Source organism: Cibotium barometz, chromosome 9 (genome assembly GCF_041138505.1).
Source record: "Cibotium barometz isolate CiBa-2024 chromosome 9, ASM4113850v1, whole genome shotgun sequence".
NCBI lineage: Eukaryota > Viridiplantae > Streptophyta > Polypodiopsida > Cyatheales > Cibotiaceae > Cibotium > Cibotium barometz.
In genome coordinates this window covers 58,205,202-58,227,758 of record NC_141054.1, presented here as the reverse complement: position 1 = coordinate 58,227,758, position 22,557 = coordinate 58,205,202, and the positions used below count along the sequence as shown (strand labels likewise).

Below are 22,557 nucleotides of genomic sequence, written 5' to 3'. Positions count from 1 at the left end.
TGCGATCCGATTGTGTTCACTAGAAGTAGGCAATGGCACGAGACATAAATATAACAAAGGAAGGTGAAACTAAATGTACGTCATGATGATCGACTAGACAATTCGCGAGCAGACATGCAAAGGCCAAGTGGATAGCCTCCAGTAATCAATTTTGCACTCCAATCGAGTCAGCACCCATACCATCTCATCTTTCAAAGAAACATCCCAACCAATTGGGTATCCCAAATGCCTGACCAACTGACCAGGTGAAACAATCTGACCTAGCCAAAGATTAGAATGCCAAAGATAGTGGCGGACTCATAACAGCTTTGACTTTCGAAAATTGACATGCAACCCAACTGCCAGCCCATAAAGCAAAAGGGCATCCATAATCCGTTGCAAACCCGCTCGGGTATTTCTAGGGAATGTGTCGTCATCAGCATAGGCCTATGCCACAAAGTGAGAACCATCCGGAATCGCAATACCATGCAAGCTGCCCTGCTGGGTAAGCATGTCAATATATAACAGCAAGGGGTGTGTGGCAATGGCATAAAGCAGTGCACTAAGTGGGCAGCCCTGACGTACCGATTTACCCAAGGTCCAAGCGGCCGAAAGTTCCCGACCAAAAATGCATTGAGCAATAACCCCCCTGGTATAGCCAATAAATCACATTTCGCATTTTGGGTCCACAGTCCATCCGATCCATCACCCCAGCTAAGAAGTTCCAGTGGACAGTGTCAAATGTCTTAGCAATATCTGCTTGCATGATCAGGACATCCTGGTCAAGGTACTTGGCATACTCAATACCCATGTAAGCATTTTCTATGTTGTCCATATTTGCCGTCTGGGAACAAAGTCGTATTGTGCCGCGGGTGCAATCCCGAGTGAAGGTAGCCCTTAATGCGATTAACTATCATTTTGGTGACCAATTTATAAACAACTGGCATAAGAGAGATGGGCCTCCAGTCACCTAAATTCTCACAGAGTTGCTTTTTTGGGAGCAATTTCAACAAGCCTTCCTTCCAAGAATGAGGCAACATGTCGTCACGCCAACATTGATTAATCATGCATAGCAATGGAAGCTTCAATTCCGGCCAAAATGTGTGAAAGAATTCAACCGTCAAACCATCCCACCCAGGAGACTTCCATTTGCCCAAACTTCTAAGTGCAACCTGTAGTTCTTCCTCTATAAAGGACTCTTCCAAGCCTTGTGCCTCATCAAGTGATAGGATCGGTATAACCTCATCCAAAAGCATAGTACGAGCAGCCAATGCATCATGTGTAAGTGGCATAGGACGGGCAAACAAATCCCTAAAATGAGAGTGACACATTTCCACAAGTTGTTGCTTAGTAGAGGTCCACGTGCCATCAGACAACATAAGACGTGATATGCCTTGCTTTTGTCTAGATGCATGGAGACCTTTGAAAAAAGACGTGATATGCCTTGCTTTGGTCTAGATGCATGGAGACCTTTGAAAAAAGACTTGGAAGAGCATCCCTTATCAAGCATTGATTTTTGCCGGGCACGCACTTGCCATTTGCAATCTTTCGTTTATCATTGTCCTTAATACAAGATTAAGCATCCATGAGTGTGACATTTTCCTCGACAATCAGTGGTCTTGTATAACTAAGTTCATTGTAAGACTGCACAATGCTTTTGGCCTCTCGCACCCTCTCCAGTAAAGCACCCATGTACCACTTGCCATAGTCCCTTATCAGCATTTGCATGCGTGAAACAAACCAACGCCATGCAATGTCAATATCCTCATTCAACTGCAGCAAGAGAGGTTGCACAGCCGAGCGTACCAAATCAGCAATGCATCATGAGTGAGGTAGCTATTGTTGATGAGAAGTAATCGTTTATGTGGCAGAGGTGGGTCATGAATCCCCATTCCAAAGTATAGAGCTAACCACAACTGGGCATGATCAGACAGACACATTGTGTGGTCAATCCATATGCGGCATGTAAAGGCCTCATACTAATTGGCATTTAACAAATACCATCGATCAAGACAGGCAAAATAGTGCGACTGAGCATTATGCTGAAATGTGAATCCAAGAGTGTCTAGCATGAGCCGTCTCCACAGATCCAAAGCATACAAACCCTCAATCATACTATGCCATTCTGCTTGCTCAGCCCGCAACATATGGGAACGATGTGAGGAGTTATCCTCATGGCTAGGTGAGTTATTGAAATCCACTATGAGAAACGCATTTGTAACCCATGGGTAACACCTGATGGAGCGCCAAAATTCCTCTCTAGGAAGCGATGTCTGTGCAGCATTATGCATATATACTAGCAAACTTGTAAACCTCACCAGCAATGAGACACTCCACCACCATCCACCATCTATGTGAGTCATTGTATGTGACACATGGCTGCAAATCGTGTTTAACCATGATGAAAGTACCCAAAAAGTTTCTTTTGCTAGCATAAAAAATCTGATACCCCGAGAAAGCACCATTTCTACCAGCAAACAGGTGTTGACTGTGTTCTTGCACACACACTACATGCGGTTGCATACTATTTAAATATGCCCAAAAGAGCCTCCATTTATTGGGCTCGCAGAGGCCCTGTATGTTAAAGCTGATGCATTTTAATGGTATATACATATGGAAATGATGAACGATGAAGAAGCTCATGATTCCATTTGCGTAGGTACCTGACTCCCTGCATCACCATGTGAGGGGGCAGGAACCTCAAAGCCCATTGAAACATTGCCCACATCATAAATGTTATTGGCAAAGAACGGACCCTCTTTAACAATCGTAGCCCATAGCTTTCCCACTCTCTCTCTCTCACACACTCTCTCTCACCCTCTCACACACACTCTCTCTCTCTCGCCAGCCCCTCTGCTCCCTCCCGCCCTCTCTCCCGCCATCCCCTGCCCTCTCTCTCTCTCTGCGCCTCCCTCTCTCTGCGCCTCCCCTCCTCCTGCCCACCAGCCCCTCACTCTCTCTGCTGCGCATACCCCTCTGCCCGCTACACACACCCCCCCTCCTTGCTGCGCCTCCTGCCCTCTCTGCCCACCAGTCCCCCCCCCCCCCCCCCCCCCCCCCCCGACCCGCCAACCCCTCTCCTCTCTCTCTCCCGCCTGTCCTCTCAGCCCCTGCCTCCCCCCCTCTTCTCTACCTTCCGCCTGTCCTATGAGCCCCCGCCTCCCCCCTCTGCTCGCTACCCCTCTGCCTGTTAACTCCCCCCCCCTTCCCCTTTTTGCTGCACCTCCTGCCCCCGCCTGCATACCTGACACCACCTGTGCATTCTCCTGCCCCCACCTGCACACGCAGCCCCCCCATTGCCCTATTGCTTAATTTTTTCTCCACATGGCTTGACCCCCCTCTTGCTGCTACTGTTTCGCAATGTGCGCAAGTGTCATGGATTAAATTCCAGTCCATTGGCTGTGGGAAGTACTGCAAAAAGTCATGGCCAAGACCAGAGTTAAAGAGGAGCTCGTGAAGGTGGAGGACAAGCTCAGCAAAATTATCAAAGAAAACAAGAAGATGGTAGACTCTTCCGTTACCGCAATCATAAACCGCCTCTCCAAACTCGAGAAGGGATTTGACAAAATCCAAGAGCTCGAAGAGAGAACATCCAGGCAAGAGGCTGAGATTTCAGCCCTAAAGGAGGAACTAGTGGAGGCCAAATTGCATGCTAAAAGTCAAGCGGCTGAAATCTCAGCCCTCAAAAAGGAGTTGGAAACCACTTCACAAGGCAAGCTTGAGGATGGAAAATTTCAGCCCTCCTTGATTGAAGAGCTGAATACCATCAAGGAACAAATCAGGATCATTCAAGAGGAGCAACATAAAGAGAAGACATCTTCATGGGTGGAGGTGATCACAAAGACACAAAAGAAGATGGACGAGGCGGAGAAATGGATCGAGGTCGCCAAGAAAGGGAAAGGTAAAGAATCGCCACCCATCCCACTCCCACCATCATCAACATGACCCTTGAAGAGGAGCAAAGGAGGAAGACCCGGGCCTTACATGTACGAGTGTCCAGTCTAAAAGACCGTGATGATGGAGAAGGGGAAACTAAGGAGCTCTTCTCTATGATGGGCATTGAAGCCACGCACACAAAGGCATGGAGAGTGGGAAAGAAGAGAGAAGGTAGTGGCGAATCTTCTAAGGAGAGAGCACTTATCATTCGTTTCCCCTCCATGGAAGCGAAGGACGACTTCTTGAAGAGATGTCCTACACTCAAGAAGACGGGAATATTTCTTGGAGATGACCTCACACTCTCGCAGCTTGCCCACAAGAAAGAAGTTATGCCCGAGATAAGGGCAGTCCAAGAGAGAGAGGGAAAGTGGCCTTCTATAGAGATGGTAGAGTGTTGATTATGGAGAGGCGCTCTTCATGACGGCGCGAGACCTATGGGACTACACTCAAAGTTGCTACTTGGAGTTGTAATGGATCTCTACGCCTTGATGTAGGGGCTTTTGAGGATAGTTTCACTGGGAGGGACATCATCTTCTACTCTGAGATGCATCAGGCTCCTGGACAATCCATGCCACATGTTAGTGGATACCGATGGGAGACAGCTTGTAGACAAGAGACTCGTTCAGAGCATAGAGGACCGGGCTCAGGAGGAGTGGCAGTATTGTTTAGAGAGGAGCTGCAGCCACCACTGATACATATAGTCCACAGAGATGAGCAGGCTAGGTACATGTGGGTTAGACTGAGGGCAGAGACGGGCAGATATCTCTACATTGCTATATGCTATTTTGCTCCTAGTACATCAATGTATGCATCACCTAGAGGGCATTCTCCCTTTTCTATTTTGGATGATGACATTTGGGAGTTATCCAGGGATGGTGACATCATTCTCCTGAGGGACTTCAATGCCGGGACCACCCATAACCAGACAGTATTTTATGATACCTAAGAGGAGATGTTGAGGGAGCTTGACGTTAGGGATATGGGCCTATCTAGACTCTCACAGAATAAGGAACACACTGAGTATGGGCGGTATTTGATAGACATGGGGACTGCACATGGATTGGCCATCTTGAATGGCCTACAGAGATTCCCGGCAGCGGGAGGTTTCACTTGCTTTCCACATCGGCATGGTGCTAGTACAGTGGACTATGTTATGGCTCAGCCCAGTCTCATTCCCTCTTTTTAGGATTTTATGGTGTAGGCACTAGGCCGGTTGGAGTAGCAGTGGATCATGCTATCTTGTCCTTCACTCTCACATTTCAGTTCAGCACAGCTCCATTGGGACCGGTCTCCACACACTCGTTATACCTTTACGAGGGAGACTGACACCGTGTACACGGATGAGATATACAGACGCTAATGTGCCGAGGAGCCGGGACGGCCATTAGATGAGCTCACTCAGATATTGATAGAGGCGCTTCATGCTGTAGCATCAGAGGCGTATCCTCATAGTCAGCCTACACGGAGACGATCTAGAACATGCCCCAGAACAGCTGGTATGATGAGGAGTGCAGAGAGATGAGGATCAGATTATAGAGAGAGGTGCTCATGGGTGTTACCACTCACAGACAGTCATGGATTACCTTCCGGCGCCTAGTGCGACGGAAGAAGAGGGCTTATCTTGCTTAGTTAGAGAGGGATTTGTATCAGTTATTTATGAGTCGGGACTCAGGCGAGGCATGGAGACTATTCCATGAACATTCACCATCACCAGCCATTACCTCCACACAGATTTGGGGCGAGTATGCAGCATCCCTGTACACAGCACCAAGACAGCCACCCCTGCCAGACCCATCGGAGCCATGCCGCCCAAAGACATGTGCTTTCTTTACTGGTGAGATGATAAAAAAAGCTATTGATAGGATGAGGACTGGGAGAGCATATGATCATGATGGTTTGGTAGCAGAGAACTTTATTCATGCCAGAGATATGCTTGCATAGCTTATTGCTATGATGTTTAACCGAGCCATGTGTGAGGGTTTTCCTGAGACTTGGAATATGTCCACAATTGTGCCTATCTTCAAGTCAGGGGATCCCATGCTTCCTGGGAATTATCGTACCATCATGATTGGTCACACATTGGCTAGATTATATGCATCTATTCTTGAGCAGGAGTTGAGTAGATGGGCAGAGAGAGAGGGCATACGTGCATCAACGCAGGCAAGGTTCAGGAGAGGCTTCTCCACTCTTGACCATATCTTGACACTCGGAGCTATTATTGAGGAGGGTAGATCATATCGCAGGAGGATTTATTGTTGCTTTGTGGTTTCCGCAAAGCTTTTGACACAGTACCGAGAGCCAGACTGATGCGCAGACTACAGGAGATAGGAGTGCCCACAGAGCTGATTTGGGGAATCATGGCTTTATACAGGACAGTTGTGGGGCAGGTAAGTACTACTCAGGGTATATCTGAGATGGTTCACTCCACTATTGGGGTGAAACAGGGCTGCCCCCTTTCTCCCACCTTATTTGGGATGTATGTGGATGAGGTTTCGGACTATGTAGAGCGGGAGGGTGACAGAGGAGCACAGCTAGCAGGGACATGGATTCCGCTGTTATTGTATGCTGATGATATTGTGTTGATCTCAGATTCTCCAGAGGGGATGCAGCGTCATTTGGATGCATTGCACACGTTTGCACACGACAGTGGATTGTCTGTTAACCTTGGTAAAACCAAGGTGATGGTGTTTAACACCACCGCACAACTGGTTAGGAGGTCAGCACCCACCTTTACATATGGTCAGGAGACAGTGGAGTATACAGATGCATATACTTACCTTGGTGTGGTTTTTAGTGGCCCACTATTTTCCTTGAGGAGAGCAGCGGAGACCAGATTGACCAGAGCTTATGCAGCATTGGGGAGACTAGAGAGGATGTGTTCGCAGGTTCAGTTTCAGGAACCTCGAACAAAGCTCTGGCTCTTTGACACTTTGGTCACTTCAGCCATGCTGTATGGAGTGGAGATATAGGGACCCTCAGTGGATCACCACAGCCGAGCTGGTAGCACTAATGGATGGAGATGTATGGAGAGGCCCTTGGTTTCTATGATTTCCCGGATGATTAGGGCCAAGGCCTCCGTACCACATGATATTATTGTTAGAAATAATGTCCTGACATTATTATGGGCAGTGGCCAATGTATTAGGACCGGCCGGGCACTTTTTACTCACTTTAAGTGAGGTTTTTTCCCCGCGCCCAATAAGGCGCCCAACTTACCGTTATGTGAAACGGGCACCAGTTAGGGCTATTATATGCCCTAAGTTTTGTAACAAACTTATCTTCATTATTTTGAGCTCCATCGTTTTGCTCCTTGCCTCCACACGTTTTGTTCTGTTTCTTCGTGTGCTCCACACCGTCTCTCGCACTCACAATTGGTATCAGAGCAGGTTGTTGTTCCTGCTCCCGCCTTCCCTACTGCTGGTGAAACACTTTCGTCGCGAAGAAACAGGTCTATTGTGCTGGTCGCCTGCTTCTGGTGCTGAAAAACAGGTCGCCCTCCTTCTACAGACCTGGGCGACTGCTTTCTGTGTGTCTCTGGCACTGTTCTGGTGCAAAAAGCAGTGCTGGTCGTTTTTCTACAGGCCGTACAGCATCTGTGCAGCACGTGTGGCTGCTGGTTGCTGTTTTTCTGTCCGTACAGGTCTGTACGACCAGTTCTGGTGCTGTTTTCTGATAGTACAGCAGTCGTACAGCAGTCGTACAGCCCTATCTACTGTTTTCTGTCCGTACAGTTCTGTACAGCACCTGCTGGTTGCTGTTTTTCTGTCCGTACAGCCTTCTGTACCGTCTTCTGCATCAGTTCTTACCTCAGCAATCTGCAGCAGCAACTCGGGTGAGTCTACCTGCTGAATTTTGGAGCTTAACTGTGAATTTTGTCAGCAAATCAAGTCAGAAATTTGGGGCTTTTGCTGTTTTTGTGTTGCTGCACAATCTGTGACAGCTCCCACAGGTTTTTTGTGGGAATCAGAGAAATTTGAGCCACCAGAAATTTGGGGCTTTTGTTGCTGTGCTGTCTATCTGTGTGAAACAGACAGTCTCGAGCAATATTTGTGGACTCTTGTGCAGTCAGTCTCTTTTGCAGGTTACAGTTTGCTCTCATGGCACAGAACACCGCTGATGTGTTTGGGTTTTTAGCCCAGGAAGATAAGTTGGATGGAACCAACTATTCCCTGTGGAGCTTTATGATCAGGAATATGCTAGTTGCAAAGAATTTGTGGAATTATGTAAGTGGAGCTGAGGCAAGGCCTATGCATGTGGCCCCAGCTACCCCTCCACAACATGGCAGGCAGCAGGTTGTACCACCAGCTCCTCAGGCACCTACACAGGAACAAACTAGGTGGGATTCCAGGGATGCTCAGGCACTCTCTTTGATTGCACTTTCAGTTAAGAGGTCCATTATTCCGCATATCCGTTCATGCAGGACATCTCAGGCTGCATGGGATACTTTGGAGCACATGTATCAGGCTCGCAATGAGGCTAGAGTAGCCTTTTTGAAGCGGGAACTATCACACTTGTGCATGGATGAGGGTGATTCTATGCAGAATCATCTTACGAAGATTCAGGATTTGAGAGAACAGCTCTTGAATATTGATGAAATCATTTCTGATGCTGAGATGGTCACCACTACACTTAACTCTTTACCGAGCTCTTATTTGGGTTTTCATACATCTCTTCACTTGTCCATGAGGGGTAATCCAGTCCCTCTATCCTTTCAGGATTTGGTTGGACTTTTGCTGCAGGAAGAGCAGACTCGGAAAAATGTCATGCAAAGAAGTGGTGAGCAAGCACTCTTTGCCAAGAACAAGGGCAAAGGAAAATCTGGTGCATAGAAGCCTAAGTCAGAATCAGGACAGCCATCTAGTAAAGAGAAGGATGATGCACAGAAACCTAAAAAGAAGGGTAAGTGCCATTACTGCAAGAAAACAGGTCACTATATTCATGAATGTCCTAAGAGGATAGCCAAGGAAAAGAAGAAAGAGTCTGGTAATTCAGTTGAAGACTCTTCAGATGTGGATAACAAGAAAGATGATGCCACAGTCAATCTTGTGGAAGAGGATTGGTGCTTCTTTACTTGCAGCTATGATCCCTCAAATGAGGTTCATTCACTCAGTGTGAGTGAAAGTGGTGATGTATGGTTCTTTGACAGTGGTGCCTCAAGGCACATCACGTCCAGAAAGGATTTGTTTGGCAAGATGGTACCTTCTTCATGTGGCAGAAAGGTTACGTGTGCAAATAATGCTTCTTATCCAGTTCAGGGCACAGGGGATGTTATGCTTACAGCCATTAATGGCTCAGAATTTCTCCTTCAGGATGTATTGTATGTGCCTGGGATAAAGAAGAATCTTCTCTCAGTGTCTTCTTTTGCAAAGAGAGGGCTGGTTGTTTCCTTTGAGGATACTAAATGTATGGTCCGTGACAGGGAAAGTGACTTTGCTTTGGTTGCTACAGGGACCTTATGTCGCGGTTTGTACCGTCTTGATCCTTATGAGAGGCATAGTGCATGTGTTGTTTCTACCTTTACATCTGCTATGCAGGATGCAGAGTTATGGCATGCCAGGTTTGGGCATGTAAATTATGGCAGTCTCATGGCACTTCAGAAGCTGAAAATGGTAGATGCTCTACCTAATTTAGAGACTCCTCCTAGACATGTGTGTGAGGGATGTATTTTGGGAAAGATGCATCGTCAGGCTTTCAAAAAGGATAGAGTTGTTAGAGCTGTCCGCAAATTGCAGCTCATTCACAGTGATGTATGTGGTCCAATGAGGACACAATCCTTGGGAGGTCATTGGTATTTTGTTACTTTTATTGATGACTTTTCCAGATATGCCTGGGTGTATGCTTTGAAGAACAAATCTGATGTCTTTATGCATTTCCGACATTATGTCAACATGGTTGAAAATGCAACAGGACAAAAAGTGCAGACTCTCAGAACTGACAGAGGGGGGGAATACTTATCTAAAGTATTTGATGCTTTTTGTTTAGAAAAGGGCATAGTACACCAGTGTACTACACCATATACACCTCAGCAGAATGGTGTGGCCGAACGAAAGAATAGGTCACTCATGGAGATGGCCAGGTGTATGCTGAAAGCAAAGGGATTGCCACATAAGTTTTGGGTGGAAGCTCTTATGTGTGCCACTCATGTGTTGAACAGGTGCCCTACAAAGGCACTCAGATCTGTTACACCCTATGAAGCTTGGTTTGATCGGAAACCTAGTGTTGATTATTTTCGTGTGTTTGGTTGCTTGGCTTATGCACATGTACCACAGGAGCTTCGTGGGAAGCTTGATGATAAAGCCATAAAGTGCATATTTGTTGGCTACAGCAGTCAAAGTAAAGGGTACCGTCTCTATAATCCTGTCACACGCAGGATTTTTGTGAGCAGAGATGTTGTTTTTGCAGAGAATTCAGCACAACCCATTGCTGAATTTAAATTTCAGCAACCTCAGGAGGCTTTTGATGTATTTGAAGGGTTGATACCCATTGGCATAGGAACCACAGCTGATATACCGGCTGAATTTCAGAATTTGCAGCCACCACCTCGTGTGTTTGATGCTTTAAATCAGCCCCAGGCTGAGCCTAACATACAGCAAGCAGAAGAGGATATTGTTGTACAAGAGAGGACAGCTTTGCAAGAAGCTAGAACCATTCCTCGTTGGGCTATACAGACTCTTCAAGAGAGTAGACTTGCTGCTCCATTACCAGGTAGGACACGTAGGAGTACACGTGAGGCTGAAAGCTCTCATTTTTCAGAGTCAGCTTGGGTGAGTTCTATTATGGATGAAGAGGAACCTGAGAGTTTTGAAGATGCAAGTGAAAATCAGCATTGGATGCAGGCCATGCAAGCTGAATTGGATTCTATTGTTAAGAATCATACATGGGATTTGGTGGATTTGCCTCCTGGCAAGAAGGCAATTGGTACAAAGTGGGTTTATAAGGTTAAACGCAAACCAGATGGTACCATTGACAGGTACAAAGCAAGGCTGGTTGCTAAGGGCTATGCTCAGAAAAAGGGCATAGATTATGAAGAAACTTTTGCCCCCACTTCTCGGATGACCACCATCCGTGTTGTTGTTGCTATGGCTGCACATTATGGCTGGTTTGTACATCAGTTGGATATAAAAACAGCCTTTTTGAATGGTGATCTTGAGGAAGAGGTTTATGTGATACAACCTCTTGGTTTTGCTATGTCTGGTCAAGAGCACAAGGTGTGCAAGTTGAGGAAAGCTTTGTATGGCTTAAAACAAGCACCGCGTGCCTGGTATGCAAAGATTGATGCATTTTTGACTAGCCAGGGGTTCACCAACAGTCCAACTGAAAGCACCCTCTACATCAAGAAAGATGGGGGGGATATTTTGATAATCATTCTTTATGTAGATGATATGTTGCTCACAGGTACTGATGCGGATAAAATTTCAGATTTTAAGTCCGAACTCAAATCTGCTTTTGAGATGTCAGATATGGGTATGTTGCACTATTACTTGGGCATACAGTTCATACAAAGTGAGAAGGGTATCTTTATGTTACAGTCGAAGTATGTACAGAGACTGTTGGAAAGATTCAAATTTCAAGATTGTAAGCCTATTTCCACTCCTATGGAACCAGGGCTGAAACTTACAGTACATGATGGCAGTGAATCTTTTGATGCTATTCTCTATTGTCAGGCTGTTGGGTGCCTGATTTACTTGTGCAACACAAGACCGGATATTCAGTATGCAGTATCCCAGGTGAGCAGATATATGCACAGCCCACGGATGCTTCATTGGCAAGCTGTAAAGCGTGTGTTTCGTTACTTGCAAGGCACCAAGTTTTATGGCTTGATGTTTCCCAGGGGGGGTGACTTGCATTTACATGCATACAGTGATTCAGATTGGGCTGGTGACTTCGACACAAGGCAATCTACCAGTGGTAATTGTTTCTTTTTGGGACACTCATGCATTTCATGGTTGAGCAAGAAACAATCTACAGTAGCTACCTCGTCTTGTGAGGCTGAGTACAGGGCAGCTTTCACAACGACAGTGGAATGTGTTTGGCTACGCAGACTCTTGGCAGATCTTCATCCTTTATTGGAGGAGCCTACTCCGATTCTCACTGATAGTCAGAGTGCTATTGCAGTAGCACGGAATCCTGTGTTTCATGCACGAACGAAACACATAGAGATACATTATCATTATGTCAGAGAAAGACTTCATGCAGGGGAGATCAGCATGATCTATTGTCCAACACATGACAATGTCGCAGATATTTTCACCAAAGCTTTACCTCGAGAAAAGTTTGAAGCTTTCCGCAAAGCTTTAGGCTTACTTCCTTTTGGTGATTGACATCATGCCTTGTACCCACATTGGCACTGCAGGGGGGTGTTAGAAATATAACCTAGAATTGCCATCATAAAGGTAGCATTGTCATGGATTTGGTTGAAGGAGGGTTTGTTGGATATATCACCCAAATCCATTCAATGGTTGAAAGGGGCTATATAACCTTGACTTCTTTACTCAAGCCACATCCTCAAAAGGGCACCTACATCAAAAATAGCCTAGAGGGAATATTGCTCATTTATGGCATACCCACATGGGGGAGATGGCATACCCACATGGGGGAGATGGTTGTTGGATATATCACCCAAATCCATTCAATGGTTGAAAGGGGCTATATAACCTTGACTTCTTTACTCAAGCCACATCCTCAAAAGGGCGCCTACATCAAAAATAGCCTAGAGGGAATATTGCTCATTTATGGCATACCCACATGGGGGAGATGGCATACCCACATGGGGGAGATGGCCTCTTATGCTTGTAAGACATCATAGGTGATGTCATGTGGTCATGTACTACTTGCCTATTTAAGAGGCTTTTGCTAATGAAGAAGCAACTCGTGTATTTCCATGATAATGCCCAAGCTATGTCTCATTAGTGTCTTCTAATCTACTCTTAATCATGGTTCTAATCATGACCTAACCATGACTATAACCATGTTTGATCCTCCTTAGTTTTGTTAATCCACCTAGAATTGCCATCATAAAGGTAGCATTGTCATGGATTTGGTTGAAGGAGGGTTTGTTGGATATATCACCCAAATCCATTCAATGGTTGAAAGGGGCTATATAACCTTGACTTCTTTACTCAAGCCACATCCTCAAAAGGGCGCCTACATCAAAAATAGCCTAGAGGGAATATTGCTCATTTATGGCATCTCCCCCATGTGGGTATGCCATCTCCCCCATGTGGGTATGCCATAAATGAGCAATATTCCCTCTAGGCTATTTTTGATGTAGGCGCCCTTTTGAGGATGTGGCTTGAGTAAAGAAGTCAAGGTTATATAGCCCCTTTCAACCATTGAATGGATTTGGGTGATATATCCAACAAACCCTCCTTCAACCAAATCCATGACAATGCTACCTTTATGATGGCAATTCTAGGTTCTAGTTACAACATACAAAAACTAGTTATGATGACCATGCTGGTGCCCGTAGGTCTTATTCCAGTTAGGTTTACAATGCTAGCAATGATGGATGATGCTAGAATACCATAGTAAAGCTTACAATGAGATAGTTATGTTTAGGATGGAGAGGTTTTTAAACATGGTAAGGGCTATCACTTGATTTTACTCAAAAGGCCCAATCTTCTTCGATAAAATTGGCCTCTTCGGAGGCCTCTTCTTGCAGCTCTTCTTTGTCTTGACTTGCGAGAAATGCCTTTTGTGCCTTTTGTTTGAAGAAACAATTTTCTTCAATATGATTGTCCTTGCCGCCGCAGAATCCACAAGTCTTCTTCTTTCCTTTTGTGTCGATGAAGTTCTTCTTCTTGAAGTGTGACTTGTTGTTGGAGAAGTATGCCCCTTCCATTATCCCTATATTCTCTTGCTTCTTCTTGTACTCCTCAAGGAGTGCAGCTTCAATGGCCTCTAAAGTAGGATCCGGAAGATTCATGAGAGTTGACACTAAGTGCCCATATTCATCATAAGGCATGCTTTTCAATAAAACTGCAATGGCATCTTCCTCATCTATTGGTGCTCCTATTGTTGCAAGTTGTGACATTAGGCTTTTCATATAATTAAGATGAGTAGGTAAAGACTCAGAAGCTTTCTTTTCAAGTTTAAAGAATTGGATTTTCAACATTTGAGGCCTAAGAAGAAAAGCAGAAAGCCGAGGAGACGGGTAAGAAACAATGTCTGAATTAGGAGTGGATTAACAAAACTAAGGAGGATCAAACATGGTTATAGTCATGGTTAGGTCATGATTAGAACCATGATTAAGAGTAGATTAGAAGACACTAATGAGACATAGCTTGGGCATTATCATGGAAATACACGAGTTGCTTCTTCATTAGCAAAAGCCTCTTAAATAGGCAAGTAGTACATGACCACATGACATCACCTATGATGTCTTACAAGCATAAGAGGCCATCTCCCCCATGTGGGTATGCCATAAATGAGCAATATTCCCTCTAGGCTATTTTTGATGTAGGCGCCCTTTTGAGGATGTGGCTTGAGTAAAGAAGTCAAGGTTATATAGCCCCTTTCAACCGCGCCCAATAAGGCGCCCAACTTACCGTTATGTGAAACGGGCACCAGTTAGGGCTATTATATGCCCTAAGTTTTGTAACAAACTTATCTTCATTATTTTGAGCTCCATCGTTTTGCTCCTTGCCTCCACACGTTTTGTTCTGTTTCTTCGTGTGCTCCACACCGTCTCTCGCACTCACAATTATCCATGCAGAGATGGCTGCCCCCCCATTGGTAGTAGAGGCACTCACTCGATCAGTCTCCTTTATACATAGCACTTGGGCTCTCCCTAGAGACAAATATGCTTGCTTAGCCCTAGAATCTTCACGACAGTTGTTGGCATCACAGGGAGACGGATCATATTGGTATGCATAGATGACAGCTTGGTTCCAGCTTCATGGCTTTAGTATGGACAGGCTACCTCCATTTCAGTACTCCCTGGATGCACCCTCCGTCTCTCTCACATGGGCAGAGATTACCAAACTTATCAGGTAGGACTTGACTCAGCTAGAAGCTAGGAGGACATGGATACAGCCAACACACGAGCTTGGTACGAAGATGGCTTTCTATAGAGATCATCTTCTCCAGCTCACGGAGGATGGGTTTGTGATTAGACCCAGCTACATGGATACTCATCTTTCTCATGGGATACGGGGTGCTATTGGTCAGATGCGCACATCCTCACACCAGCTAGAGATTAGACTAGCAGATTCAAAGGAGTACCAGCTGAGGCTAGGATTTGTCAATTGTGCCAGATGGAGCCAGAGACAGAATTACATTACATATGTCACTGTCCAGTATATTATGAGATACGAGGCCGTTTTCACTACCTGTTCAGAGAGGGTTTCGGACCACTTTCCAGAGTCATGAGATACTAGGATCAGAAATGCCTCGGATTATACTTGCTGGAGCTGCGTAGACATAGAGAGAGTCTCTTGAGAGAGAGGGGATCAGAGAGGGAGAGCCACCTACAGAGGCAGATTACAAACTTCTTTTGACCAAAGATTGAGGAATCAGGCCAGCAGACATTGCAGCTAGCCCCAGAGTATAGCCGCACCAGAGGTACACTGATTGATCGGGCTATAGAGCTGGGGCCACGATGAGAGGCCCATCTCGACACCGGCGAAGACTACAACAGAGGATCAAGACCATACTAGCACGGCATGGGAGACGTATAGTCAGAGTACTCACCATGGAGGACATTAAGGATATCCGCCATCGACCGATGAGAGACATCTTTGGATATGATGCTTACCTTTGTTGCTGGAGTTTTCCTTCCGAGATGTTATCCATTAGGAGCTCCTAGTACCTTACTTTTCCTCGTAGTTGTTGTTTCAGTTTCAGTTAGTTGTTTAGTTGTTTTAGCTTTTCTTACACAGACATTGTATCACATCCACCAATTGTTGTGACCTTTTTGGTCTCATAGTTCATTTTGGCCTTTTGAAGACGTTAATATATCATTTCATTTCTCTCTACCTCTCTCACACCCCCTCTCTCTTCCTCCCTCAAGGCAAAGACCTGGATACATGGATGTGTACATGCCTCACACTGCCCGAGTGGCGATTGGCCAGCTCAGAGTGTCATCACACCAACTTGAGATTGAGGCAGGTAGGGCAACACGGATACCCAGAGCAGAGAGGATATGCACACTATGCCAAGAGGAGGTTGAGAGTGAGGAACAATATGTATGCAGATGCAGAGCATATAGTGTCATTAGAGAGAGAGACACCACCATCTTCAGTGGACATCCCTCACTCCGCCAGATCATGGAGTCCGCAGACTAGCGCAGATTTGGCCAATTCTTGCTAGACACAGCGCCACAGATAGACACTGCTAGGACTCATACCACAGGGACAAGTGGGCAACAGCTCCAAGAGAGGAGCATTATGTTTGCCATTGCCCACTATACTATGAGATTCGGGGAAGATACCACTCTCTCTTCAGGGAGGGATTTGGTCCACTCAGCAGAGTTATGCAGTTTCATGATCAGAGATGTTTGGGAGGATTTTTGATGGAGTTACGACATCATAGAGAGCGGCTATTACAACAGCTCCCACAACAGAGGGATACATCTCAGACACGGATCACTACCTTCTTCCAGCCACTCAGTGGTGGGACATCCTCCATAGCTCCTTCGCTCCAAACCTCGGTCACTCGGAGATGCACTATCCCTACATCTACTAATAGAGGAGTGACATCAGCCCGAGCGAGAGAGCTACGATGCAGTAGACGCCCCCGTCCACCTGGCCCTCGCACCCCAGGTCTGCACCAGACACAGATTGATGGGATCTTGAGGAGACATAGCAGAGAGGACAGACCCCAGATTGATCTAGCATAGATTGGGAGATATCTTGCCCCCAACCCGATGTATGACATCCTACACCCAGTCATTGGCACCAGTTGGAGCTAGTTGCTTTATTGGATGTATTTACCCCCCCTCCCTCCCACCCACCCCACAGTAGTTAACCAAAGCCTTGTATGTGATTTATCTCCAAATTATAGAGTACTTTGTACTTTTTTTTCTTTTGTATCCATTTGATGTCCATTGAGACATGATGATGATGTACACAGGTTGTCTCAAAGGCCATTTTTTTGGCCTTTTGAAGACGTTAATATAACATTTCATTTCATTTCTCTCTCTCTCTCTCTCTCTCTCTCTCTCTCTCTCTCTCTCTCTCTCTCTATTGTGCTGATCTCAGATTCTCCAGAGGGGATGCAACGTCATTTGGATGCATTGCACATGTTTGCAGAGGACAGTGGATTGTCTGTTAACCTTGGTAAAACCAAGGTGATGGTGTTTAACACCACAGCACAGTGGGTTAGGAGGTCAATGCCCACCTTTACATATGGTCAGGAGACAGTGGAGTATACAGATGCATATACTTACCTTGGTGTGGTTTTTAGTGGCCCACTATTTTCCTTGAGGAGAGCAGCGGAGACCAGATTGACCAGAGCTTATGCAGCATTGGGGAGACTAGAGAGGATGTGTTCGCAGGTTCAGTTTCAGGAACCTCGAACAAAGCTCTGGCTCTTTGACACTTTGGTCACTTCAGCCATGCTGTATGGAGTGGAAACATGGGGACCCTCAGTGGATCACCACAGCCGAGCTGGTAGCACTGATGGATGGAGACGTATGGAGAGGTCCTTGGTTTCTATGATTTCCCGGATGATTAGGGCCAAGGCCTCCGTACCACATGATATTATCCGTGCAGAGATGGCTGCCCCCCCATTGGTAGTAGAGGCACTCACTCGATCAGTCTCCTTTATACATAGCACTTGGGCTCTCCCTAGAGACAGATATGCTCGCTTAGCCCTGGAGTCTTCACGACAGTTGGCATCACAGGGAGACGGATCATGTTGGTATGCACAGATGACAGCTTGGTTCCAACTGCATGGCTTTAGTACGGACAGGCTACCTCCATTTCAGTACTCCCTGGATGCACCCTCCCTCTCTCTCACACGGGCAGAGATTACCAGACTTATCAGGCAAGACTTGACTCAGCTGGACACTAGGAGGACATGGATACAGCCGACACACGAGCTTGGTACGAAGATGGCTTTCTATAGAGATCATCTTCTCCAGCTCACGGAGGATGGGTTTGTGATTAGACCCAGCTACATGGATACTCATCTTTCTCATGGGGTACGGTGTGCTATTGGTCAGATGCGCACATCCTCACACCAACTAGAGATTGAGACTGGCAGATTCAGAGGAGTACCAGCTGAGGCCAGGATTTGTCAGCTGTGCCAGATGGAGCCAGAGACAGAGTTACATTACATATGTCACTGTCCAGTATATTATGAGATACGAGGCCGTTATCACTGCCTGTTCAGAGAGGGTTTTGGACCACTTTCTAGAGTCATGAGATACCAGGATCAGAGATGCCTCGGATTGTACTTGCTGGAGCTGCGTAGACATAGAGAGGGTCTCCTGAGAGGGAGGGGATCAGAGAGGGAGAGACACCTACAGAGGCAGATTACAGACTTCTTTCGACCAGAGATTGAGCAGTCAGGTCAGCAGGCATTGCAGCTAGCCCCAGAGTACAGCCGCACCAGAGGTACACTGATTGATCGGGCTATAGAGCTGGGGCGGTCCAGGCGCCCCAAGATGAGAGGCCCATCTCGACACCGGCGGAGACTACAACAGAGGATCAGGACCATACTAGCACGGCATGGGAGACGTCCAGTCAGAGTACTCACCATGGAGGACATTGAGGATATCCGCCATCGACCGATGAGAGACATCTTTGGATAGTGATGTGTATGATGCTTACCTTTGTTGCTGGAGTTTTCCTCCCACATGTTATCCATTAGGAGCTCCTGGTACCGTACTTTTCCTCTCAGTTGTTTCAGTTTCAGTTAGTTGTTTAGTTGTTTTTAGCTTTCCTTACACAGACATTGTATCAGATCCACCAATTGTTGTAACCTTTTTGGTCTCATAGGTCATTTTGGCCTTTTGAAGACGTTAATATATCATTTCATTTCATTTCATTTTCTACGAGACACATGCACACTTTTTCTTTTGTTTCTTTTCTTCCGATGACCGGAAGAACACAGTTGTATTATTTTTTGTCTCATAGGCCGACTTTGGCCTCTCGTAGACGTTAATATATCTTTCTCTCTCTCTCTCTCTCTCTCTCTCTCTCTCTCTCTCTCTCTCTCTCTAAGCCGGCCAATCCCACATGGGATCGTTTCACCATAGTGCTTGGACCCTCCACCGCCGGTTTGGGGGGGAGGGGGGGGAGGTTGGAAATGTCGGTATTGCGGCTTCGAAGGTAATATTGCTTCGTCACATGGCAAAGTTGGGAGGTGGAATCTCCGAATGTCAATCCATTCCACAAGCCATTGCTGATGAGGTGATTAGGGAGAACTCCCATTTGCAAGCAGAGAACACAAGGTCAAGCCAACCTCTTCGACAACAAGAGCTCGAGGAAGAGACACTCATGGCCTCTTCGGCATCCGGAAGCATCAAGGTAGGTCCATACGTACGGTACGTACGGTACGGTACGAGTACGGTACGCAGTACAGTACGGTCTTCGAGCAAAAGTACGTAAAGTGCGTCAATATAATATATATATAAATTAGATCCACTAGTACATATCATTGAATGTCATTCATGAAACATAAACTTTGAATGGTTTAAACTTTAAACATTGAACATTGAAAGAGTAGAGATTCAAGAAGGATACAAATGAACATAAGGTAAAATCATGATTACAGAAACTCTGAGCATGCGCAAAGCGCTACAAGTAAAGAAACCGATACAAAGGACACGGGGGAAAAAACCTCTCCTAAAGAGAGTAAAAAGTGCCCCGGTCACTCTAGGTCCTGCAAAGGCTACTCATCATCATCAACACCTGATGATGAAGCTGAATCAGATGGGACGTCTCCATCGGTAAGGACATTCCCATCAGAATCATACTCAGGCTCTACATAGGGTACTCTCTCATGATCATCTAGCATCTCCTCTGTAGCTACTGTCGATGTCTCCGCATGTGATGTGGTAGACGTGCGTCGTCCTCGTCCTCGACGAGTCCCGCGCCTAGCGCCTCGTCTACCTCGCCCGCTCGACTGCACAACATGCGCATCACCACTGGGCTCAATGTCATACGCCCTGGAAGAAGCCCGAGTCACCCTGCGGTCTATACTCTCCAGCTCTCTGTGCAACATGCGAATTATCTCCTCCTGCTCGTTTCTCAATGCGGTCTGCGCCTCTTCTGCGGTAGCAACGTGCTCCAGAGATAGAGGATCAACCTGTCAACAACAATAAACATGTTCAATGCGAATTGTCTGTGACCATGGCATGCCAAAAATGCTGGCAGCTGCATGCATCATAATATTGTTACTTGTATATACTAATGTCTAGACTCTATGACACAATCAGTCACCTGCATAGGATGCTCAAGTTTCTTAAGATTTTGAACCAATCGAAGATTGGCTCGGCAATAAACCAAGCGTTCCAACTGGCTGGTCTTGAGTTTATTGCGGATCTTTGTATGAATAAGAGAGTAGGCACTCCAATTACGCTCACACGCACCAGCTGAACAATCCTACAAGTAATAAAAGTCTTAAAGTAATCAAAACCTATTTATTATCACACATCGTTTTCCAAATTCCATTTAGGGAGTTATTGTCACTCACTTGAGAGAGGACGCGCAATGCCACTTGTTGGAGTTGGAATGATTGATAACCATAAATCAACCACCAGTTAATCGGGGCCTTTGCCTCGTCTTCCTTGTTGCATGAGGTTCTGCTAAAAGCGGCACCCAAGCTATGCATGTAGGATACCATGGAGTTGTTTACCTCTGACTGCTGCTCCTGAGGATAGGTTGCCTCCAAGTACATGTCGCGCATGGTAAGAAGCTCTGGATTGCTTATGGTCTCATCCTTTCGATAAAGAGGATGAAGGAGTGCAGCCATGCCATGAATTGGGCGAGACATGTACTCCCAACGCGTCTCTATAATCTGATTCAGTTCTCTAATTCTAGAGAGGAAAAAAGAGTCAAGACCAAAGTTATAATAAGAGCAATTTAAAATGATTGGTGCGATAAACATGTGACGTGCACTTGACAATGGCTTACCTGTCTTGAGACACCACTGTGGACCGGCTAATCTCTAGCCGCATCCTCCTAAACATGTGGTAGAGGAGACCCATGGTAGATCCCTCCATGTCTGTCATGCGCAAGAGAAAGAAGAGCGGCTTCAGCAACTTGACAATCTTTGCTGTCTCCTCCCAAAAATTCTCGTCCAAGATCTTACGTTGGACATACTTTGTAGGCTCTGAATTGCAATGTCGTGGATCTTTCCACGTTGGATCAACCACAGTGGCTTGTAGAGGATCATGGAGCCTCTGCAAACGCTCCAAGACCATGTATGCATAAGCGAATCGAGTCTTGGAAGGCCGTACCATATCAAGCCCGGGGCTCTTGCTGCGAAAGAGCGCCAATGCTTTGTGTTTTTTTCTGAAAAAGGTGGTGATGCGATTGGCATCCGCCAACACTGGCTGCACCCAAGTAAGCTTCCCCACATCCTCCATTAATAAATCCAAGCAATGTGCAGCACATGGGGTCCACACAATGCTTGGGAACTCACCTTCTACCAACTCTCCCATCCTCCTACAGTTGGAGGCATTGTCAGTGACCACCTGTACAACATTTTCTGGACCCACCTCTATGATGGCTTGCCTAATGTGCTGATATATAAATTCAGCTGTAACACTCTCACCTGCCTTACCAGCATCCACCGCACGCAAGAAATAGGTGCCAAAACATGATGATACAAGAATGTTTATCATGTGGCGCCTTCGGATGTCGGCCCATCCATCAGACAAGATGGTGCATCCAAACTTTCTCCAGCTGTCCTGTATTGGTTGCAGCGCCACATCTATCCTGGCTTTCTCCTCATCTAGCATGCGTGTCCTCATTTGTTTGTATTCGACCCCGTGCCCATCCTCGCACGAACCCACAGCGGCTATTGCTTGAACCATCTTCTTCCATTGGTCCGTGCAAAGCACATTGAAGGAGATATTGCATTGTATAAGTGTGCGTGCAATCTCTATCTCGGCAACCCTTTGCCGCTCCTTTACCCATGCGGTGCTAAAGATGCGAGATGGGAGAGTGGTCTGCTGTTTAGAAGAACTATCACAATGCATGTCGGAACCTGCACCTTCCTCCATAATGCTCTCCTCTACTCTTGCCCTCTTTCTACTAGGCTGCCCCATTGCACTAGAGGATCCTGTAGCAGCCGTTGGATTAACAAATGCAGCTCGAGGAGGAAGAGGATCCAACAAATCCTCGTCTTCAGCTGCCATGGCTGCACCCTGTGAAGCCTTCAAATTTTGCTCGGCTATCACCTTATTTGCTATGTCGCGTGGCACAGATTTGCAAGCTGAAATGCCATTGCCACCGAGACCCGATACATGAGAGATGAGGCGAGTAACTGAACTTTTGAAGTCACCTCCACAATACCGGCATCTCCATTGGTTGCTCTTCTCATCATCTTGGAGTGTGTGAAGCTTCCAATAGGCATGTCGTTTCTTGCCCATGGCACACAGAGAGAGAGAAAGAGAGAGAGAGAGAGAGAGAGAGAGAGAGATGTGTGTGTGTTATTTTGGAATTTGGATGTGTGTGTGTACAGTGTACAC

The 22,557-nt window shown here is 46.3% G+C and overlaps 2 protein-coding genes across 2 annotated transcripts in view; both read right to left on the bottom strand.

Moving 5' to 3' along the window:
• LOC147635760 (Calcineurin-like metallo-phosphoesterase superfamily protein) overlaps nt 1-22,557 on the bottom strand; it is a 139,017-nt gene that overhangs the window by 5,777 nt on the left and 110,683 nt on the right. The gene's annotated exons all lie outside the window — the stretch shown is intronic.
• LOC147635762 (uncharacterized) lies at nt 19,421-21,470 on the bottom strand. The gene is made up of 4 exons (XM_086803167.1): nt 20,996-21,470; nt 20,556-20,898; nt 20,303-20,464; nt 19,421-20,168 (listed from the first exon to the last, which is right to left on the bottom strand). The coding sequence occupies exons 1-4, from the start codon at nt 21,448-21,450 to the stop codon at nt 19,752-19,754; spliced, it is 1,377 nt and encodes a 458-aa protein (XP_086659293.1). The 5' UTR covers nt 21,451-21,470; the 3' UTR covers nt 19,421-19,751.